Source organism: Diabrotica virgifera, chromosome 8 (genome assembly GCF_917563875.1).
Source record: "Diabrotica virgifera virgifera chromosome 8, PGI_DIABVI_V3a".
Classification (NCBI taxonomy): domain Eukaryota; kingdom Metazoa; phylum Arthropoda; class Insecta; order Coleoptera; family Chrysomelidae; genus Diabrotica; species Diabrotica virgifera.
The window spans coordinates 122698370-122719392 of record NC_065450.1 but is presented as its reverse complement, the minus strand read 5'-3'; the positions used below and the strand labels follow the sequence as shown (position 1 = coordinate 122719392).

General features: G+C 31.0%; 1 protein-coding gene across 1 annotated transcript in view; it reads right to left on the bottom strand.

The window, feature by feature from the left end:
• The window catches only part of LOC126890488 (cingulin), a 374566-nt gene that overhangs the window by 88295 nt on the left and 265248 nt on the right, over nt 1-21023 (bottom strand). The window contains exons 10-11 of the mRNA XM_050659471.1: nt 20132-20480; nt 16899-17054 (exon numbers count right to left, since the gene is read on the bottom strand). Coding sequence (XP_050515428.1) covers nt 16899-17054; nt 20132-20480 — 505 coding nt within the window. The remainder of the gene's footprint in view (nt 1-16898; nt 17055-20131; nt 20481-21023) is intronic.

Here is a 21023-nt window from a genome sequence, read left to right as displayed (position 1 = left end):
TTTCGTCCGATGTTTGGTCTTCTATTTTTATATTAGCTCGCTGATTCCAGTACAGATTTAACATTATTTGTATGTCTCTGGTGTCAATGTTCTTACTCTCCAGGATTTCTTTGAGTTTACTGTGGCGTACTTTACGGTAGGATAAGACATAATATATAACTTATAAACAAGAAGACTGATTACTCGACAAAACTTTAAAAAACGATATAAAATTTAAAGATGATATTAAGTAATAGACAAGTAAGGACCTGTTTTTAGGTGGATGTGAGAGGTGGCATTCGGATTTTTGCAGGTAAAGTTAGGTGATAACTTCGTTAATAATAATTGACTTATGCTCCTTATCAAATATGCCCGGAACATTAATAAAAAAAAAAATAAAATGTTTAAAAATTTCAAAAAATTTCGTTTTTTTTTTTACTTTCTTTGCTTACAACTTTAAAACGATTCATTTTGGAACAAAGTCGTAGAGGAATAAAACAAAGATAATTAAATTTTCTATCAGATGCGATTGGTTAAAAATGTCTTAATTTATCACCCTTGCTGCAAAATAGCAATAAATATAAATAAGGGGGCAAAACAAGCCTGTCCTTATTCAATGATTTTCCATCACTAAGGTTACACTTGGAACCTTCCTAATTCGCTTAGAAAATTTTTGTAATGTGCTAAAACCGTACACCAAATTTCATTAAAATTGACTTACTAGATTTTGAATAATAATTTTGCAATCTAAACATTTTTTAAAAAATTAAAATGTTTTAAAATCTTGCACAACAAAAACTAGAACATACAAAGTTTTGTCAAGTTTTTTACATATAAAGAAGCACTCCACCTATTTAATGCACTTTACAGAATTGAAATCGGATTATTTAAGCAGCCTCAGTAATGTTTTAAAGTTATAAACAATTTTTTGGCTTATAAACAAATTAGTGCTGTGGCCAGGAGGGGGTGCTACGGGCTCCTTTATTTAGATGGACTTATCCAAGTTTTTTTATGTATTTTGACCCGTAGAACACGAATTTTTTGGGTAACAGTTGATCCGGATGTCGATAAGATTGTTATAAACAAAGAACTTGAGGAATTACATAACATCGATTTTCGCAAAATAAAACATTTTTTTGTATTTCTTGGGTAATTCTAAGCAAAAAATGTTCTTACAAGTTTTTTCGTAGGATGCATAGTTTTCGAGATAAACGCGGTGGAACTTTCAAAAAATCGAAAAATTGCAATTTTTGAACGCGAATAACTTTTGATTAAAAAAATAAAATAGCAATTCTGCTGACAGCATTTGAAAGTTTAAGTCAAATTATACCGGTTTTAATTATTTGCATTGCTAAAAATTAATTTTTTTCATTAGTAAACAAAGCTATTTGTTTATAAGCTAAAAAAATGTTTATAATTTTAAAACATTGCTGAGACCCCTTAAATAATCCGATTTTAATTCTGTAAAGTGTATTAGATAGGTAGAGCATCTCTTTATATGTAAAAAATTAGCCAACTTCTAAATGGTCTACTTTTTGTTCAGAAAGATTTTAAAAAATTTGAACTTTTTTAAAAACATTTAGATTGCAAATTTATTATGCAAATCCTATTAGGTCGATTTTAATGAAATTTGGTAGACCGTTTAAGTAAGTTATAAGAATTTTCTAAGCGAATTACTAAGGTTCTAAGTGCCACCAAAGTGGTTAAGAAACATAAATAACAACAGACGTATTTTGCCCCCTTATTTTTGACATTTTTGACCAGTCGTATATCATACAAAATTCAATTATCTGTATTTTATTTTATAGCATATTGCATAGTGTAGAATTCTTCCCTCTCGTCTTCACTGCAGCATCCATTTGACTTGCAAATTGTAGAAGTCTTGGAGGTGTCACCAGGAAAGTGTACCAATAAGTTTTCAATTTAAAGATCTTTTAGTAATATTTTTAATATTTTCAATATTAATAAATTACTATTAGGATTGAAAACTACTTCGTCTTTCAATGCCAGATGGCGCTAGCCACCTACTATCATCACTTCAGTTGCAATGGGTGGGAAAACCTCTCGATGCGAATCAGTTAAAATATGGAGAACAGTGTCTACGTTCTTTCCGATGAAGGCTCCAATAAGAGCCGAAAATCGCGATTCAAGGGACTGGACTGCACTCCGTATTCTAATTGAAAAGTAAGATTGTTTTGCCTTCGCATTGCAACTGAATAAAAATGGTATTTATACATTTTTATTTTATTTTATTTTATTTCTCTACGACTTTGTTCCAAAACGAATCGGTTTAAAGTTATAAGCAAAGAAAGCGGAAAAAAATCGACGTTTTTCGAAATTTTTAAATATTTTAATTTTTTTATTAATGTTCCGGGCATATTAGTCAATTATTATTACTGAAGGTGTCACCGAACTTTATCTGCAAAAATCCGAATGCCACCTCTCACATCCACCTAAAAACAGGTCCTTACTGGTCTATACGCTCTGAGCTTCGCTGGTGTCGCTCCTGGCGGATTACTAATTCAACTTTCACCGGTAATTTTTAAATTTATTATTTAATTGTTATCGCTTAATATTTACAACGCTAAAAAGTAATTAAATTGTAATAGATTTTTTCAAGATTTTGCTAATCAATTTGACGTTCTATTGATGACATATTAATTTCTTACTTCGGATACTTTCACAATTATCGTGTAGATGGCGCTAAGAATTTATGTAATGAAACTACATATTATACTTTCATCATTTTAATATTGCTGTGCTCCAAGATGTCATCTCAAATTGGAATTTCAAATTGGAACGCAGTCAGCCAACGTTAGAAATTCGGAACACACTCCTGGCCTGCCGAACCGTCACTAGCTGAGAAGAGATTGGATTGACAGACGTCGTCATTTATGAAATGTCAAGCATTTATGAAACTTTTATTTTCACTTATTTGTAGAAATAATCATAGATTGGGAATATTGACATTAAATGTCGTTTCTTTATTCTAGGTAAATATTGTAAATGTTGTATTAAAACATGTTTTAATAAAATACTTTATTCTAGAGCAACACAGCTGTCCTTATTCCTATAAATATCATTACAAAACGACATTACTAGTCAAAAAAATGGAGAAATTAAAGTTCCAGTTTACAATACAGGGATCCGCAGATGGAAAAACGAATGAAATATGTATAACAGCAATTGAAACTCCAGATGGACGTGTTTTTGAGCTCCCAGAAGAATTCAAGCAGGTAAATAAACATACATACCTAGCGAAATCTAATGTATTTATGAAAGTAAAAAATTCTTTGAAAAAAAGAGGTCAAAAAAGAAATTTATGGGTACCATTAGATATTGAAATGAGAAAGATATATTTAGATGATGGTGAGAATTTACAATTTGGGGAACAGTATTTAGATGAGAAAACACAATCTGTAGTTGCTACTTATGAAAAAGAAATACCATCAATAAAAAATTTAAGCAGAGTAACTGAAAGTTTTTTGATTGAAAAATTTTCTATAAAAATACCGAATGCTTGTCAGTGGATGGAAGACTTTGAGAGAGAGTGCGAACGATTTGAAATCATAGATGATGAACAGAAAATAGAGTCATTAAAATACTTACTTGAAAAACAATGTTTAGATTGGTACAGTAGCATGATAATTAAATACACAGTACAATCAGATTGGAAAATTTGGAAAACAAACTTTTGTGATGCATATGAAAAGAAAGGTTGGTCTCAAATCAAATACGCATCCACATTCAAATATCAAAGTGGTTCTCTTATAGAATATGCAACAAAAAAAGAAAGATTATTATTGGAAGTAAATAAAACAATCGACAATGACACATTAATAAACCTTATTGTATTAGGTTTGCCAGACGACATAATGAATAAACTTGATAAATATTCATTGATTTCAACTACTCATCTATTTAGTGAGTTGAACAAGAATGAATACTTGGTAAACAAGCAAGGTAAAAGACAGAAAGTATTCTTAGATTTTAAAGAAAAAGTTGAAGAAAAACAATACAAAACCAGCCAAAGATTATACAAAGAACAAAAACACATATGCAGTATTTGTGAAAAGCTTAAAAAAGGAACACGTTACCACTTAGAATCAGCATGTTGGTATAAGGCAAAAGATAATCACAATGACAAAGATAGTCAAATTCAACTTATCAACAACTCAGAAATAGAATGTGAACTACAAAATGAAAATCAAAAAAACTGCTAGTGTTGCCATTAATAAAAGTAAAATTAGTACTGAATAGCAATTTTGAGATTTTTGGAATATATGATTCAGGTTCAAATGTCTCATTAATAAATTCAAAATTGTTGAAAATAAATAATGAAAGACTAATTAATCCTAGAGGTACTAATTTAAAAACTATTAATGGCCTTAAAAAAACAAATGGAATGGTCAAATTAAGTATAAAAATTTTTGACGTAGAAAAAGAAACTGAAGTCTTTGTGATTGACAAGGATAATTTTGATTATGATTTTCTAATTGGTTTAGACTGTATAAAAAATTTTTATTTATGTCAAGATGAAAACCTGAAAATAAGTCAAAAACCACCTATACATATAGATACTATTTCTAAGGAAATAGAAAAAACTTTTCAAACAAATGCTAAAATTTCTAAGGAAATTAATGAAGAAATAATATTTGCTTCTAAGGAAACAAATGATAATTCAAAGGTATCTGATATGTCAAATGAAATGGGAAATAAACATTTAATAAATTTTAATGAACACTTTGAAAATCAAATTTTTGAAATTTATGTAAACCATTTAGATCGCTATCAACAATTAAGAATAGATGAATTAATAAATGAAAACAAATCCATATTTGCCAAAGATAAGTATGATGTAGGAACAGTAAAGGATTATGAAGCACACATTGATTTATTAGAAGAAAAATATTGCAGCAGAAGGCCATATAGAAACTCAATTGAGGATAGAAAGGAAATTGAAAAGCAAATTGCAATGCTATTAGACAAAAAGCTAATCGAAGAATCATACAGCCCCTTCGCAGCACCAGTTACATTAGCTTACAAGAGAGAGGAAAATACAAAATCACGATTATGCATTGATTTTAGAGACCTGAATAAAATTGTTGTGCCACAATCACAACCATTTCCTCATATTGAAGATTTAATGCAAAAGACGAGAAACTGTAAATTTTTCTCAACCCTTGATATCAATTCTGCATTTTGGTCAATTCCTATGCGTATTACAGATAGATACAAAACAGGATTTGTTACACAAGAGGTACATTTTCAGTGGACTTGTTTACCATTTGGGCTGAAAACATCCCCAGCTATATTTCAGCGAATAATGTGTAATATAATAAGAAAACACAAACTTGCTGACTTTGCAGTGAGCTACATAGATGACATACTAGTTTTTTCAAAATCATTCTCAGAACATATCAGACATCTAACACAACTATTTACAGCTATCAAAAGTGAAGGATTCAGATTAAAGCTTACAAAATGCACATTTGCTGCGGAATCTGTAAAATACTTGGGTCATATAATACAAAATAATAGTGTACGACCACTGAAGGACAACTTAATTTCAATAAAGGAATTTCCAATACCTAGAACACAAAAACATGTAAGACAATTTCTAGGAAAGATAAATTTTTACCACAAATATGTGCCAAACATTGCAATAACATTGAACCCATTACACAACCTGTTGAGAAAAGGACAACCATTTATTTGGACTACAGAATGCCAAAATTCGTTTGACAAATTAAAAAACATATTGTTAACTCAACCTGTATTAACTATATTTGATCCAAATCTACCAATACATATTTATACTGATGCCAGCTTATTGGGAGTAGCAGGGGTATTAAAACAACCACAGGAAAACAAAGAAGAAAAACCAGTGGCTTATTTTTCAAAAAAATTAAATGAAGTTCAAAAAAGAAAAAAGGCCATATACTTGGAGTGTTTGGCCATTAAAGAATGTGTTAGGTATTGGCAACATTACTTAATTGGTAAGAAATTTACTGTTTTTTCTGATCATAAACCATTAGAAAATATGAATATAAAATCTAGGACTGATGAGGAACTAGGAGATCTAACATATTATTTATCACAATATGATTTTGATGTTAAATATTGTCCTGGGAAACATAACTTAGAAGCTGATTGCCTTAGCAGAAATCCTGTCCTAGGCCCAGATAAAAATACTGAGGAACAGCTAAAAATTGTAAATTCAATAACTATCCAAGATATACTGGAAGATCAAGAAAAAAATAGAGACATACAGGAAAATAAGTATAAATTAATAAATAAACATAATGTTTATTACAAAAATATAAAAGGAAGAGAAAAAATCCTTTTGACTGAAGACTTTAGTAGAGAATTTTTAAAAAACGTTCATAGAAACTTGTGTCACATAGGAGTGAAACAAATGCATAATATGATTGGAACATATTATACAGCAAAAAACTTAACAAAAAACATTAGAGAAACCTGCCAAAAATGCTCAGTATGCATTAGAAATAAATCAAGGGGATTAGAAAAATTCGGATTAATGTCACATTTGGGACCAGCCACAAAGCCTTTCAGCATTGTCAGTATAGACACAGTAGGAGGTTTTGGAGGTTCCCGTTCTACAAAAAAATATTTACATATTCTAGTAGACCACTTCACACGATATGCATATATATTGACATCGAAAACTCAAACTGCAAATGATTTCATTAAACTTGTAAATAGTATTCCAGAAAATGATCAAATCGAAATGATTCTATCAGACCAATATCCAGGAATAAATTCAAATGATTTTAAAAAGTTTTTAGAGAAAAAGTTTACGAAACTAATATTCACTGCTGCTAACTCTCCTTTTTCTAATGGTCTCAATGAGAGACTAAATCAAACCCTGGTTAATAAAATTAGGTGTAGAATTAACGAGACAAAAGAAAAAAAAGCTTGGACAACAATAGCACAAGAATGTGTGGGCAAATACAATGATACCGAACATACTGTAACTGGTTTCTCACCATCATATTTAATGTATGGCAAAAAAGTAACAACACTGCCATCTGAACTGAAAGAAGTAGATTCAGAAAAAGATTGGATAAGAAACAAAAATCTTGCTTTAGAAAGAACGAAAAGATCTCACAAATATAATAAACAAATTTATGACAAGAACCGTAAACATGTGGACTTCAACATAGGTGATTTGGTGTTTGTCGAAAATGGAAACAGGTTAAACCGAAAAAAATTGGACGAATTAAAAATTGGACCATATGAAATAACAGAAAAACTATCAAATTCCATTTATAAAGTAAATATGAATCGGAAGAAGTCAGACTCTAATCTATTCCATATCTCGAAGCTGGTTCCATTCCCTATACAGGAAGAAGGTCAAGATGAAGATGGTAACGAAAATATTTGAATATTTTCACCTTTGGGAAGGATGATGTAATGAAACTACATATTATACTTTCATCATTTTAATATTGCTGTGCTCCAAGATGTCATCTCAAATTGGAATTTCAAATTGGAACGCAGTCAGCCAACGTTAGAAATTCGGAACACACTCCTGGCCTGCCGAACCGTCACTAGCTGAGAAGAGATTGGATTGACAGACGTCGTCATTTATGAAATGTCAAGCATTTATGAAACTTTTATTTTCACTTATTTGTAGAAATAATCATAGATTGGGAATATTGACATTAAATGTCGTTTCTTTATTCTAGTTAAATATTGTAAATGTTGTATTAAAACATGTTTTAATAAAATACTTTATTCTAGAGCAACACAGCTGTCCTTATTCCTATAAATATCATTACATTTATAATTACATATTACGGAACATTAAAAAAACGTAAATTCAGTATTTAAAACGTAAGTATATTTAAGGTAAAAATATATACCACAGCTTTAACCAACTAATATTTTTTATAATTAATGTTTTTAATTTTAATTTTAAATTAATCACTTTGACATTTATGTCAAATTTCCGGTAAACGTTTACAGACTTGCCACTACTGGCGCTCGCGAATTTATAAATATCCCCTCTACGTACGAGCTCACAGCGTATAACACAATAGGACAAAAAGGAGATAAAAGTGATTTAAACAATTATCGTGGAATCTCTTTGCTTCTTTCTTCTTCCTCAAGTACCATTTCCACGACGGAAGTAGGCAATTATTAGCTATTCGGACATTATAGACAGTTGCTCTGAAAAGTTCATTATTTGATGTACATCCGTACTATTCTTTCATGTTGGGCAGCCATGATATTCTACGTCTCCCTATGCTTCTCTTTCTTTGGATCATTCCGTACATAATAAGTTGGAGCAAGTTGTATCTCTCTTCACGTGTAATTTGTCCAGGACACTCCAATTTTTTTTGTTTTGATTGTATTCAAGATCTTTACTCATCATTCTCAGAACTGTTTGTTTGTGACATGTTCTGTTCACTGACGTCGAGCTCAAAGCCCAAGGCTCCCATTACATAAAACAAAGTCGAGAAACAGTAGCACCTCGCCAACCTAACTCTTAGCTCCAACTTTAAATCTCTTGTGCACAGCACTCTTCTCATTTTGTTGAAATTTGCTCTGGTTTTTGCTATCCTGATTTTGATTTTCTGTCTGGAAGTAATCACTTAGTGCATTCCATCTGTGCAAAGACCTGAACAAAAGCATAAGCTTATCTTTAAAAGACTCTAACATCGAAGTAAAACAACTTTTATGTAATAGGTATAATTAAATAAAATCCTATAAATCCCAATGGATTGTATAAAATGTGTTCAGAACGAACGTTTTCGGACCTATCAGTCCATCATCAGTGAACTCATATACTTGCTAACTAGCCCCAGAACCAAACAATGGTTGTAATAATAATTCAATCTACATTCTAATGCGTTGAAATTGAGAAGGCTTAAGGCTGATGTTAGAAGATAACTTCTGGGAACATGGTGAAACCCTAAACGAAAACTTTAACAACCATCTTGGGCCACGAATGTCTGCTATATGCCACGAATGTCTGAAATATGAACTATATGGTATACAGCCAACCCAGGGAGCTATCCCTTTTTAGCTTATCTTTAAACTTCACGCCGAGATCGACATCCCTATATGCATCCGAATATCTAAATCTGGTAAAGAAAGGTCTCGGAGTGACAAAGACTATAGTCTTAAAACTAATACGTAGTAAAAATAGTTATTATGTAGGCATATATCTTACCGGCCAAACCCGATTTCAGGACAAACCGCTCCTAAGAGCGTTAGGATAAACTAGTATGGCCTAGGCCAAACTAGTTTATCCTATCGCGCGTAGACTAAACTAGTTCGTCCTAGGCCAAACTAGTTTATCCTGAAGTGTATGTTTTTATATCAAGATAAACTAGTTTAGCCTAGTCTAACCAATTTAATCTAGTCGAAAGTAATTGATTACAAATTGGTTGCTGATTTAAACGAAAGTTTAGGAGACACTATTAAGAGTTATAAGACTTTTAAGTATTTAGGGTAAATGATAAACCGAGATGGCACTTGTATGAAAGATATAGAAATGAAAACAGTACGGGGAAAACAAGCCACGAAAGCATTCCATGGAGTGATATGGAAGAACACTCTAACTAAAGAAAACAAAAAAGGATTTTTCAGGGCATAGTGCTGAATATTACTCTACACGAGCGGAAGAATGGCCAGTGACAACAATAATACGAAATAAAATACGAACAGTTGAATTTGAGTTTATGAGAAGGTGTCTACAAATCACCAGGTAGGGTAGAATAAGAACAGAGGAAATATGAAACAGAATAGAAGTAAAATGCTCAATTACAAAAAAGTTGTGGTAGTAAAAATAGAGCCCTGAAATGGTACGGGCATGTACAAAGAATGCCGGAGCACAGGTGGCCGAAAAGATTACTGGACTGGGACCCGCGGGGAGGAAGACGGAGAGGAAAACCTGCTGTGAGATGGAAAACTTACATAGCAAATGCTATGGTTGATAGAGACCTCAGAGATGGCGACCATTAGTATCATCCTTGGATTATAAACTTTTACCCCAGACTGTGGGTGAAAAATAGGTCGATTTCAGCATATAATTCAGGAATTTTTGAAACCTATCAGATGTTGTAAAGGACGATGCCAGGAATAACTTCTACTAAAATGTGACCAAAAATATTGTGAGCTTTTTTTATTGCGATTTTCTTTTGTTAAATTTGCAATTTTTAAAGATTTTTAATTTTGCAGCTTAGGATATTGATTTTAGAGAAAAACTTTTTAATAGAAAGTTGTAGTAAATTTAAAAACCTACAATTTGAGCTATGGTAAGTTTAATTTCGTTTATTGGTTATTGCAAAATAGCCTGCGAAAGGTCCAAAATGGCCGTTTTTTACAATTGCATTATTTATTGTACAAATAATTTTTTTATTTTTTAAAGTTTTAAAATGAAGATCTTTCAATTCCAAACATAAAAAGAAGTTGTAAAGCCAGATTAACGAATTTGTTGCTTAGATATTATAAATTGTTTATCCCAAGAGGTCAAATGTCCAAGGCTATAACTTCTTGAAAAAAAAATCGTAGAGAGTTGGTGAAACATCCAATCTCCTTCTAAAGAGTTATATTTTCATATTCTGATGTAAATAAATGCGTAAAACATTTTTAAACCTCTAATTTTTGGGTTTGAAAATAAGGGGGCAAATTTTGTTATAAACATTTAGAGCTGAAGCGGCCCTGTACATCCTATGAGTTTTTAACTTACAGATTATTGTTGCTGAAGACGAAATAAAGATTTATAAAGAAATAAAAAATTTCTACGACCAACTGAAGCCGAGATAATTTTTGGGTTTGAAAATAAGGGGGCAAATTTCGTTATAAACATTAGAGCTGAAGCGGCCTTGTACATTCTATGAGTTTCTAACTTACAGATTATTGTTTCTGAAGACGACACGAAGATTTATAAAAAAATAAAAATTTTCTACAACCAACTGAAGCCGAGATAATTGTTTTTTTTTTCTTAAATCGTAGTGCCTTTATTTATAACAATTAAGAAATTATTTTACAGTCATAAGAAAGACTTATATTATCTTAAAATAAAAATTATTATAAAATATAATTACATTTAATTATTAAAAATTATTTTTAAAATCGGTGCTTTTGCGAGCGGCCGAATTTTGCAAATCGCCCGGCTCGCTTCAAATCCGCGCGCTCGGAAAATTTTTACGTAACTTATATTAAATTTTGACAGAAAACAATTTAATAATATTACCATTATAATATACAGTTTATTTACCATTGTATTTGTTTTTCTTGATAAACTTTTATATGTGAAATCTCATTTCTGAAGAAATACTATTACAAAAAAATGATACATGTATATGAAATATATAGATAACTATATTTTTAATTTTTTCATTGTTATATAAATATAATAATAATAATGTTACTTCTTATTATACAATATAAAACTTTTTCTTCTTGTAGTGACTATCCGTTTTGGATCTTGGCGAGCATCATGGCAATCTGTACTTGAACACTAAATCGGTACTGCTGCTCTAAAAAGATTTGTAGTTGTTGTGTTGAACGACCTACGTAAATTTTCTAGCAAGGCAATCCTTCGCCTTCCTGGTTCTCGGTTTCCTTCTACTTTTCCCTGCTAGATTAGTTGCAGCAGTTCATATATTTCGCTGTTCCTCATGATGTGACCGAGGTATTCGATTCTGGCTGTTTTTATTAGGGTTAACAGCTCTTATTCTTTTTAAATTCTCAACAAAACACCCTGGTTAGTAACGTGGTCGCTATAAGAGATCTTCAGGATTCGACGATAAAATCACATTTCAAAAGCCTCAATTTTCTTGTAGGAGGCGTCTGTGAGAGTCCACAACTCAACTCCATACAACAGTATATGAAATATATTATAACATCGTAATAACCTGATTTTTGTGGGTATTGATAAATCATAACAAAATGAATAACTTCTTGTTATGTTGCTTTCTCTATCCTACCTTTCATTTTTCTATGGAATAGTCCCAATTTACATTGACGTTAGTACCAAGGTGGTGTATATTTTTGTTCTTTCTATTTATTGACCGTTCACACTGGTTCGTCCAAATTACTGTTTCTTCTTAGAGATCATCATACATTTTGTTTTCTTAGTGTTTAGTGAAAGTCCGTATCTCTGACTGACTGTTCTGACTGTGATTCTGTTCATTTACTCCTAGAGGGTTTCAGAACTGTCAGCGAATAGCACCGTGTCGTCTGCCTTTTTATATGTTCTTGATACATTCTCCGTTAATTCGAATTCCGCCGGCTTCAACGTCATCCACTGATTTTTGAAAGATTTACTTAGCGTGTATGTCAAACATCAGTGGTGATAGTATAGGTATATCCCTGAAGGACCCCAGGTTTGATTTTGATGACGTCGGATTCTCCTGCCTCTGCTTGGATATACGCTGTTTGATTGCAATACAGATTACTGATAATTCTTAAAATACAGGGGTCCGTAAGAAGTAACATTATTGTTATATTTATATAACAATGAAAAAATTAAAAATATAGTTATCTATATATTTCATAATATACATATGTATCATTTTTTTCTAATAGTATTTGTTCAGAAATGAAATTTCACATATAAAAGTTTATCAAGAAAAACAAATACAGTGGTAAATAGACTGTATATTATAATGGTAATATTATTAAATTGTTTTCTGTCAAAATTTAATATAAGTTACTAGGCCAGGGTAATAAGACAAAAATATACCCTGTTCGTGACACTCGAGCAGCCAGGGTACTGAAGCGTTTTTTCGACAAGTAATACCTATAGGAACAAATTGTAACTATTTCCTGCGTAGGATCTGGCGGCCATTTTTATTTATAAACAATTAACTGTCAAAAAATGGCATTTTTCCCTTTTTTTCAAATCAATGGAATACAGTGAAACTTATGATTTTTTTAGTACAAATATCTTTGAGATTATGGAAAAAGCTTTAAAATGACATATTACAAAGTTTGATATACTCATTTATTGTTAATATAATTGCGAAAAAAGGTCGGAATTGCAAAAAAAAATATTTTCGCAATAACTGCTGTAAAAATTAGTGTACAGGTTTGAAATTTTTGTCAAATGAGGGATCTTTGGTGCTTAATATGCGATAAAAATTTCAAAGCGATTCATTCAATTGTTTAAATTTTATTCCAATTGTTTATCTCAGTGAGCATTTTTTTGCACTAACATAAGTCAGAAAAAAATGACGTTAAAACCATTCCACAGGTGTCAAATGGAAGACCATGAACTATATTTTTAACTTGGTTTAAAAAAAGCGAATAAAAATGCATTTATTAGTAATAAATAATTGTGCAAAAGTATCGTAAATCTTTCCTTATAAACTTTTTGAATAACTTTTTCCAAAAAAATTAACTTTTTTACCCTGTTTTAAGTGCACAACTACCAAGTAATGTTATTTATATCATAATTGATAAAAAATTGTAATAAATATATATAATTTCTTATATAACAAAATAAAAAGTTTATAAGGAAAGATTTACGATACTTTTGCATAATTATTTATCACTAATAAATGCATTTTTTATTCGCCTTTTTTAAACCAAGTTGAAAATATAGCTCATGCTCTTTCATTTGACACCTCTGGAATGGTTTTAACGTCAGTTTTTTCTGACTTATGTTATTGTAAAAAAATGCTCTCTGGGATAAACAATTTGAATAAAATTTAAACAATTGAATGTATCGCTTTGAAATTTTTATCACATATTAAGCACCAAAGATCCCTTATATGACAAAAATTTCAAAGCTGTACACTAATTTTTACAATAGATATTGCGAAATTAATTTTTTTTGCAATTCCGACCTTTTTTCGCAATTATATTAACAATAAATGAGTATATCAAACTTTGTAATACGTCATTTTAAAGCTTTTTCCATAATTTCAAAGATATTTGTTCTAAAAAACCCACAAGCTTCACTGTTTTCCATTGATTTGAAAAAAAAAAAGGGAAAAATGCCATTTTTGACACTTAATTGTTTATAAATAAAAATGGCCGCCAGATCCTACGCAGGAAATAGTTACAATTTGCTCTTATAGGTATTACCTGTCGAAAAAACGCTTCAGTACCCTGGCTGCTCGAGTGTCATGGAAAAAACCTTATTACCCTGGACTATACGTACATATTCTCCGAGCGCGCGGATTTGAAGCGAGCCGGGCGATTTGCAAAATTCGGCCGCTCGCAAAAGCACCGATTTTAAAAATAATTTTTAATAATTAAATGTTATTATATTTTATACTTTTTATTTTAAGATAATATAAGTCTTTCTTTAGTCAATGACTGTAAAATAATCTTAATTGCTATAAATAAAGGCACTACGATTTAAGAAAAAAAAAACAATTATCTCGGCTTCAGTTGGTTGTAGAACATTTTTATTTTTTTATAAATCTTCGTGTCGTCTTCAGAAACAATAATCTGTAAGTTAGAAACTCATAGAATGTACAGGGCCGCTTCAGCTCTAATGGTTATAACGAAATTTGCTCCCTTATTTTCAAACCCAAAAATTATCTCGGCTTCAGTTGGTCGTAGAATTATTTTATTTTTTTACAAATCTTTATTTCGTCTTCAGCAACAATAATCTGTAAGTTAAAAAGTCATAGGATGTACAGGGCCGCTTCAGCTCTAAATTTTTATAGCGAAATTTGCCCCCTTATTTTCAAACCCAAAAATTGGAGGTTTAAAAATGTTTTACGCATTTATTTACATCAGAATATTAAAATATAACTCTTTAGAAGGAGATTGGATGTTTCACCAACTCTCTACGATTTTTTTTTTTCAAAAAGTTATAGCCTTGGACATTTGACCTCTTGGGATAAACAATTTATAATATCTAAGCAACAAATTCGTTAATCTGGCTTTACAACTTTTTTTGTTTGGAATTTAAAGATCTTCATTTTAAAGCTTTAAAAAATAAAAAAAAATATTTGTACAATAAATAATGCAATTGTAAAAAACGGCCATTTTGGACCTTTCGCCGGCTGTTTTGCAATAACCAATAAACGAAATTAAACTTACTATAGCTCAAATTGTAGGTTTTTTACTTTGCTACAACTTTCTATTAAAAAGTTTTTCTCTAAAATCAATATCCTAAGCTGCAAAATTAAAAATCTTTAAAAATTGCAAAATTTAACAAAAGACAATCGCAATAAAAAAAGCTCACAATAATTTTTGGTCACATTTTAGTAGAAGTTATTTCTGGCATCGTCCTTTACAACACCTGATAGGTTTCAAAAATTCCTGAATTATATCACGTTTTTTCACCTACAGCCTGGGGTATTTCGTTTCACCCCTCATTTGTCATTCTACCTGGTATACTGACGGAGGATTTATAATCGCGGTCGGACGGACAGACAGCCTAGGTCAAATTTCTCACCTTTAGTACCATCCTTGGATTATAAGCTTTCATTTGACACCTCATTTGTCATTCTACCTGGTATAATTACGGAGGAGTTGAGTTCACTGACAGACAGACAGACGGACGGACGTACAGTCCGTCTAATTTACTTACCGTTGCACGTCATTATCTACGCCAGAGATCTAAGTTGACATAGTTGCCAAAGTATAAAAAAATCCTGAATCCATTTTAAATCAAATAGATCACATAATTATTGTAAACGTGGATTATACAACAAAACAAATTAATATTCAATGTAAATAAGTAAAAACTTAAAAAAATAGAGAACAAGAATTAAGTTATAATCTTTTAAGATTTGCAGTGCAAGCGTTTTTGCACTGCATAGTTAATAATTAAAAACCGGTTCCGAACTCTTGGCATGAAGCCGGTAGGATTCTTTGTATATGTCTACAATAACAACTAAAAAAGTTGTCAGATACCTCGATTATTCCAAGTCGTGATAAAATTAGGTGAAATTTATATTTTTATAGCAAAGGATCTTTTTATAGTAAAGTAAATAATAAAAACAGTAAATATAATAAAACAGATACTTATAGTAAAGAATATAATCAGATATGAAGTGTCATCACTGCAACTGTCAAATAAATGTTACCTATTTATTCTAAAATGTCACCTTCGTTCGATTAGTTACAGTGTGTTCCGAACAAATGTGCTTCATAAAAACGCTTTATAATCCATTTATACAAATTAAATGAAACATATTATTGTGTATTTCTTTAGGTTAACATTAATAGAAATCTTCAAATATTATTTCTACGCTTATATAATAAAATATGTCTAGTGGCTGTAATTCCAGTGTACTCCGCAAAGTGATTCTAAAAAAGAACACACCTACCGCCTAAATATTTCGTGTTGGTATCATGCGACGCCACAGGCTATGACGCGGATTACGTGCAACGGTTAGTAAATTAGACGAAGTATAAATAATTCAACGTTTTCACATTTTTTCAAAATTGGTGAAAACAATATTAATTCGCACTCGATATTATTCGTAAGATCGTAAGTGTATCTTTTCTTTTAATTTTTGGAGAATACCTCATCCTATTATTTATTATTTTTTATATTATTTAATTATACAAGAATATATTGATTTATAGCATGTATCAATATCTTTATTCGATGTATCATATGATACAATATATCGATGTATATTTTTTTGCCATCCCAGTTGGGACGTAATTTGGGAATTCCCCGCATGTAAAAGTCCTTACATGTTCGCCAAATTGAACACTGAAGTGTGAGTCTTTATTATATCAGGATAAACTAGTTTGGCCTAGGCCAAACTAGTTTATCCTGAAGTGTGTGTATCTATATCAGGATAAACTAGTTTGGCCTAGGACAAACTAGTTTTGCCTACGCGCGATAGGACAAACTAGTTTGGCCTGAAATCGGGTTTGGCCGGTAACATATACATGGTATAACAGTTGTCACAGTAATAGTTTTGTTTGTAATAGTTTGAGCTTTATAAACAAAAAATTACCTTGCTGACATAGATGAATATGTCTGTTCCGTTCAATTTCTTTTAGAGATTCAATGGTTTTCCTTCCCAAAGAGTCCGTCCCCTCTTCGATAATAGGTGTATGGGAAGTAACTCTACTTATTCTGTCTATGTCATCTTGACTAGGAAATCTTTTACCTGAAAGAAACTAACAATTTCAAAACACTATATCAAGTATCACCAAACGACAGTCAAAACAAACAAAAAAAGAATTGTACATTTCTAAAACAATAAACAACTGCTTCTTGAATTTGTTAAAAATTTACTACATAATAAACTGGCTTCATTACAATTTCTATACAGAGTCCCAGACTAATTTATCCTGGCTATACCTCTTAAACGGACAAAACTGATCTATTCCATTTGTAATACTCTTCAATATGGCGTAAAAATCATCCCTTAAATATTCATCCCATAGTTATAACCCCTAACTTTAATTTTTTCTAATAGCAACCTGTATACTTGTTTATAGTTTTGGATGTGATCTTCTATCGTCTATTCAACAGATTTTTTAAAAATAAAATTGGTTCGTAGGTAATCAAGAAAATATCAGTTTATTTTTGTTAATTATCTGCCCCAGACTAAATTTTCCAGGCTATATTCCTTAAACGAATAGAGATTTTCGAATGGGACAAAAACTTGTCTATTCCATTTGTAGTAGACTTTAATATGGAGTAGAAAAATTCATCCCTTAGTTACAGGGTGCTATTAAAAATAAAGTTAGGGGTGAATATTTAGGGGATGACTTTTTTTTTCTAGACCATATTAAAGTGTATTACAAATAGAATAGATCAGTTTTTGTCTCATTCGAAAATCTCTATTCGTTTAAGAAATATAGCCTGGATAAATTAGTCTGGGACACATAATTAACAAAAATAAACTGATATTTTCTTGATTACTTACGAACCGATTTTATTTTTAAAAAATCTGTTGAATAGACGATAGAAGATCACATCCAAAACTATAAAAAAATATACAGGGTGCTATTAAAAAATTAAAGTTAGGGGTTGTAACTAAGGGATGAATATTTAGGGGATGATTTTTTTCTACGCCATATTATTGTCCAATTCGAAAATCTCTATTGGTTTAAAAGGTATAGCCTGGATAAATTAGTCTGGGACACCCTGTATATTATTTTTACAAGTAGTTAAACATAAGTAAGGCTTATGGGTACGTGGTGAATACATTAAGGAGCGATGAATTGTCTGAAGTTAATAATTTTGAGATTTAAGTCCGTGTTTTTTAATTGACTTTCATGGATTCCAAAAGTAATTTAGTCTGGGCAGATTATCGAAAAAAAGGCAATTTTTATAGAAGATTACCGTCCTATTGTTTATAACTTCGTCGCAAATGCGACAAATACAACTCTGACCAGTTGTATCTCAGGAACCACTCCTCGTAATTCAACTTTTTTTTCTTTTAAGAGAAGCGTCCGGCCGCGTCCTTTTCAATACCGTTTTCTTAATTTAATTTAATCTTACGTTCACGAGATATTCTATTTGTTTATAATGTGGTCGTTGTCAGGTCTATGCACCTACTCAGTGGATCACAAAATCCTAGGCTAAAACGTTACAGGGCAGTACCCTTCTACTCACGTTTATATTCTTTGGTATTATACAGGGTGTCCAGAAACTCTACCGACAAACGAAGACAGGAGATTCCTCAGATAATTTTAAGACAATTTAACCCAATTCATCTAGTCCGAAAATGCTTCCTAAAGGAGCTAGAGCTATTTGAAGATGGCGTCTGGTAATTAGTTTTTCTTAAATATCTCCAGAACGCTTCCGTTTAGAAAACCGAATATTGGTACACATATTTATCTTCCAGAGATAAATCGATTCCATCTATTGCAAATTTCTAGTACCGGTCATAGGGGTTCGTTTTGGGTAGGGCAACAGTTATATTACCGTATAACTTTTTTGTTGTTATTCTTTAAGCATTTTTGAGTCTGGATTATTAAAATGAAAGGTATCATAGTACTAAAAGGTACTCTTACAGTACTTACAGACTTAGTCGATAGGATACACCGTTTTCTATTAAAATCGATTTGAAAATTTTTCGTTATTTGAATATCAAAAAAAAAAATTCAAAAAAAAACTATTTAGAAAAACGAAAACTGGTACGTTTATTTGTATTCCAGAGATGAATCGATTTTATTAATTGCGAATTTCTAGTACCGCTCATATGCGTCCGTTTTGGGTAGGTCAACGGTTATTTTATCGCATAACTTTTTTGTCTTTTATTTTTAAGAATTTTTGACACTAAATTATTAAATTATGAGGTATTCTAGTACTAAATGTTACTCTTTCTTTAAGTCGATAAAGTACACCGTTTTTTTTTAATTTTTTAATTTTTTTTCAAATTCAGGAAACGAAAAATTTTCAAATCGATTTTTCTAGAAAACGGTGTGTCGTACCGACTTTAAATAAGAGAACCTTTTAGTACTAGAATACCTCACAATTTAATAATCCAGTATCAAAAATGCTTAAAAGTTAAAGACAAAAAAGTTATACGATAAAATAGCCGTTGCTCCACCCAAAACAGACGCCTATGACTGGTACTAGAAATTCACAATGGATGGAATCGATTTATCTCTGGAAGATAAATATGTGTACCAATTTTCGTTTTTCTAACTGGAAGCGTTCTGGAGGTATTTAGGAAAAACTAATTACAAGACGCCATCTTCTAAGAGCTCTAGCTCTCTTCGGAAGCATTTTCGAACTAGGTGAATTTGGTTAAATTGTCTTAAAATCCTCTGAGGAATCTCCTGTCTTCGTTTGTCGGTAGAGTTTCTGGACAACCTGTAGGGCCTTTTTTATGTGAAAATCATAGTTATTCTGATGTATCATAAGTTTTCTGGTTATTATTGCGACCGTTAATTTTAATTAACAATTTAATTGTTCCTAAACTATGTGTTAGACTGTCGCCGGCTTCCGGAAATATAATATACTACAAAAAAGCTGTTATATCACCAAGCTTTTTAATTATTTATAAATAATTATTTCACTAAAAATTTAGTTGAAAATAAAGATTTTGTTGGGAAAACCCCGATTTTCTGATGAAAATTTTCGTCGAAGCAAATCGAAAAAACATATTTATGTGCAGAATTAAATTACGGTGAAGCTATTCAACATACACATGAATAATAGCTTTAAGAAAATTTGTTGATTATAAAACAGATGTTTCTACTAAATCCTAATATAACTATTACTTACTAATTCCTATTTCGAGAACAGATTTTTCCTGGAATAATTTTTCGTTAAAGGAATGTGACATGTTGAACATGCTATCATCAGGAACTTTTGAATTACTAATAATCACTGAGCAGCTCATGTCTGTTATTTTGCTAAACGAGTTGGTTGATAACCGCTTCTCAAGTTCTTTAGAGCGATCACTATCCGTATCACTGGAAAGGTCTAGATCAGAGTCATCGTTTGTATACAGGAGTAATTCATTCTCAATGCTTTTTAATCTATTCCGTACTTCTTCCAGTCTCATAATGTATTCCATTTTGTGGCGTTCTAGACCTTTGAATTCGTTGTTGTTCGAGTTCGATGTGTCCATCTGCAACACAAAAAAAGAGTCAAATGTTGAGGTTACGTTAGACAGAAATATGTAATATTTTGAGTATTTATCGATGCAATAAAACATCACACATGAATTAGAAAAGTAAGAAAAATAGGAAACCTCACAGAAAGAAAGGAAGACTAAGCAAATAACATTTTAACTACCTTAAGAGTACAAGAGAGGAAGACCTCAGATGAAATAGGTATAGTAACTATTTTAACAAACATTAGACAGGATAAGTTAAAAATTAGTTGAATAAACAAGGAAAGGGAATATACGAAACATATAACGAGGCATATAACAAGTCAAAATTGATAGATTTATAGGTGTTCTTATAGCAACTGGCAAATAACTAGAAGACTAAGCAAATAACCTTTTAACTACCTTAATAGTACAAGAGAGGAAGACCTCAGATGAAATATAGTAACTATTTTAACAAACATTGGACAGGATAAGTTAGAAATTAGTTGAATAAACAAGGAAAGGGAATTACGAAACATATAACGAGGCATATATAACAAGTCAAATTGATAGATTTAT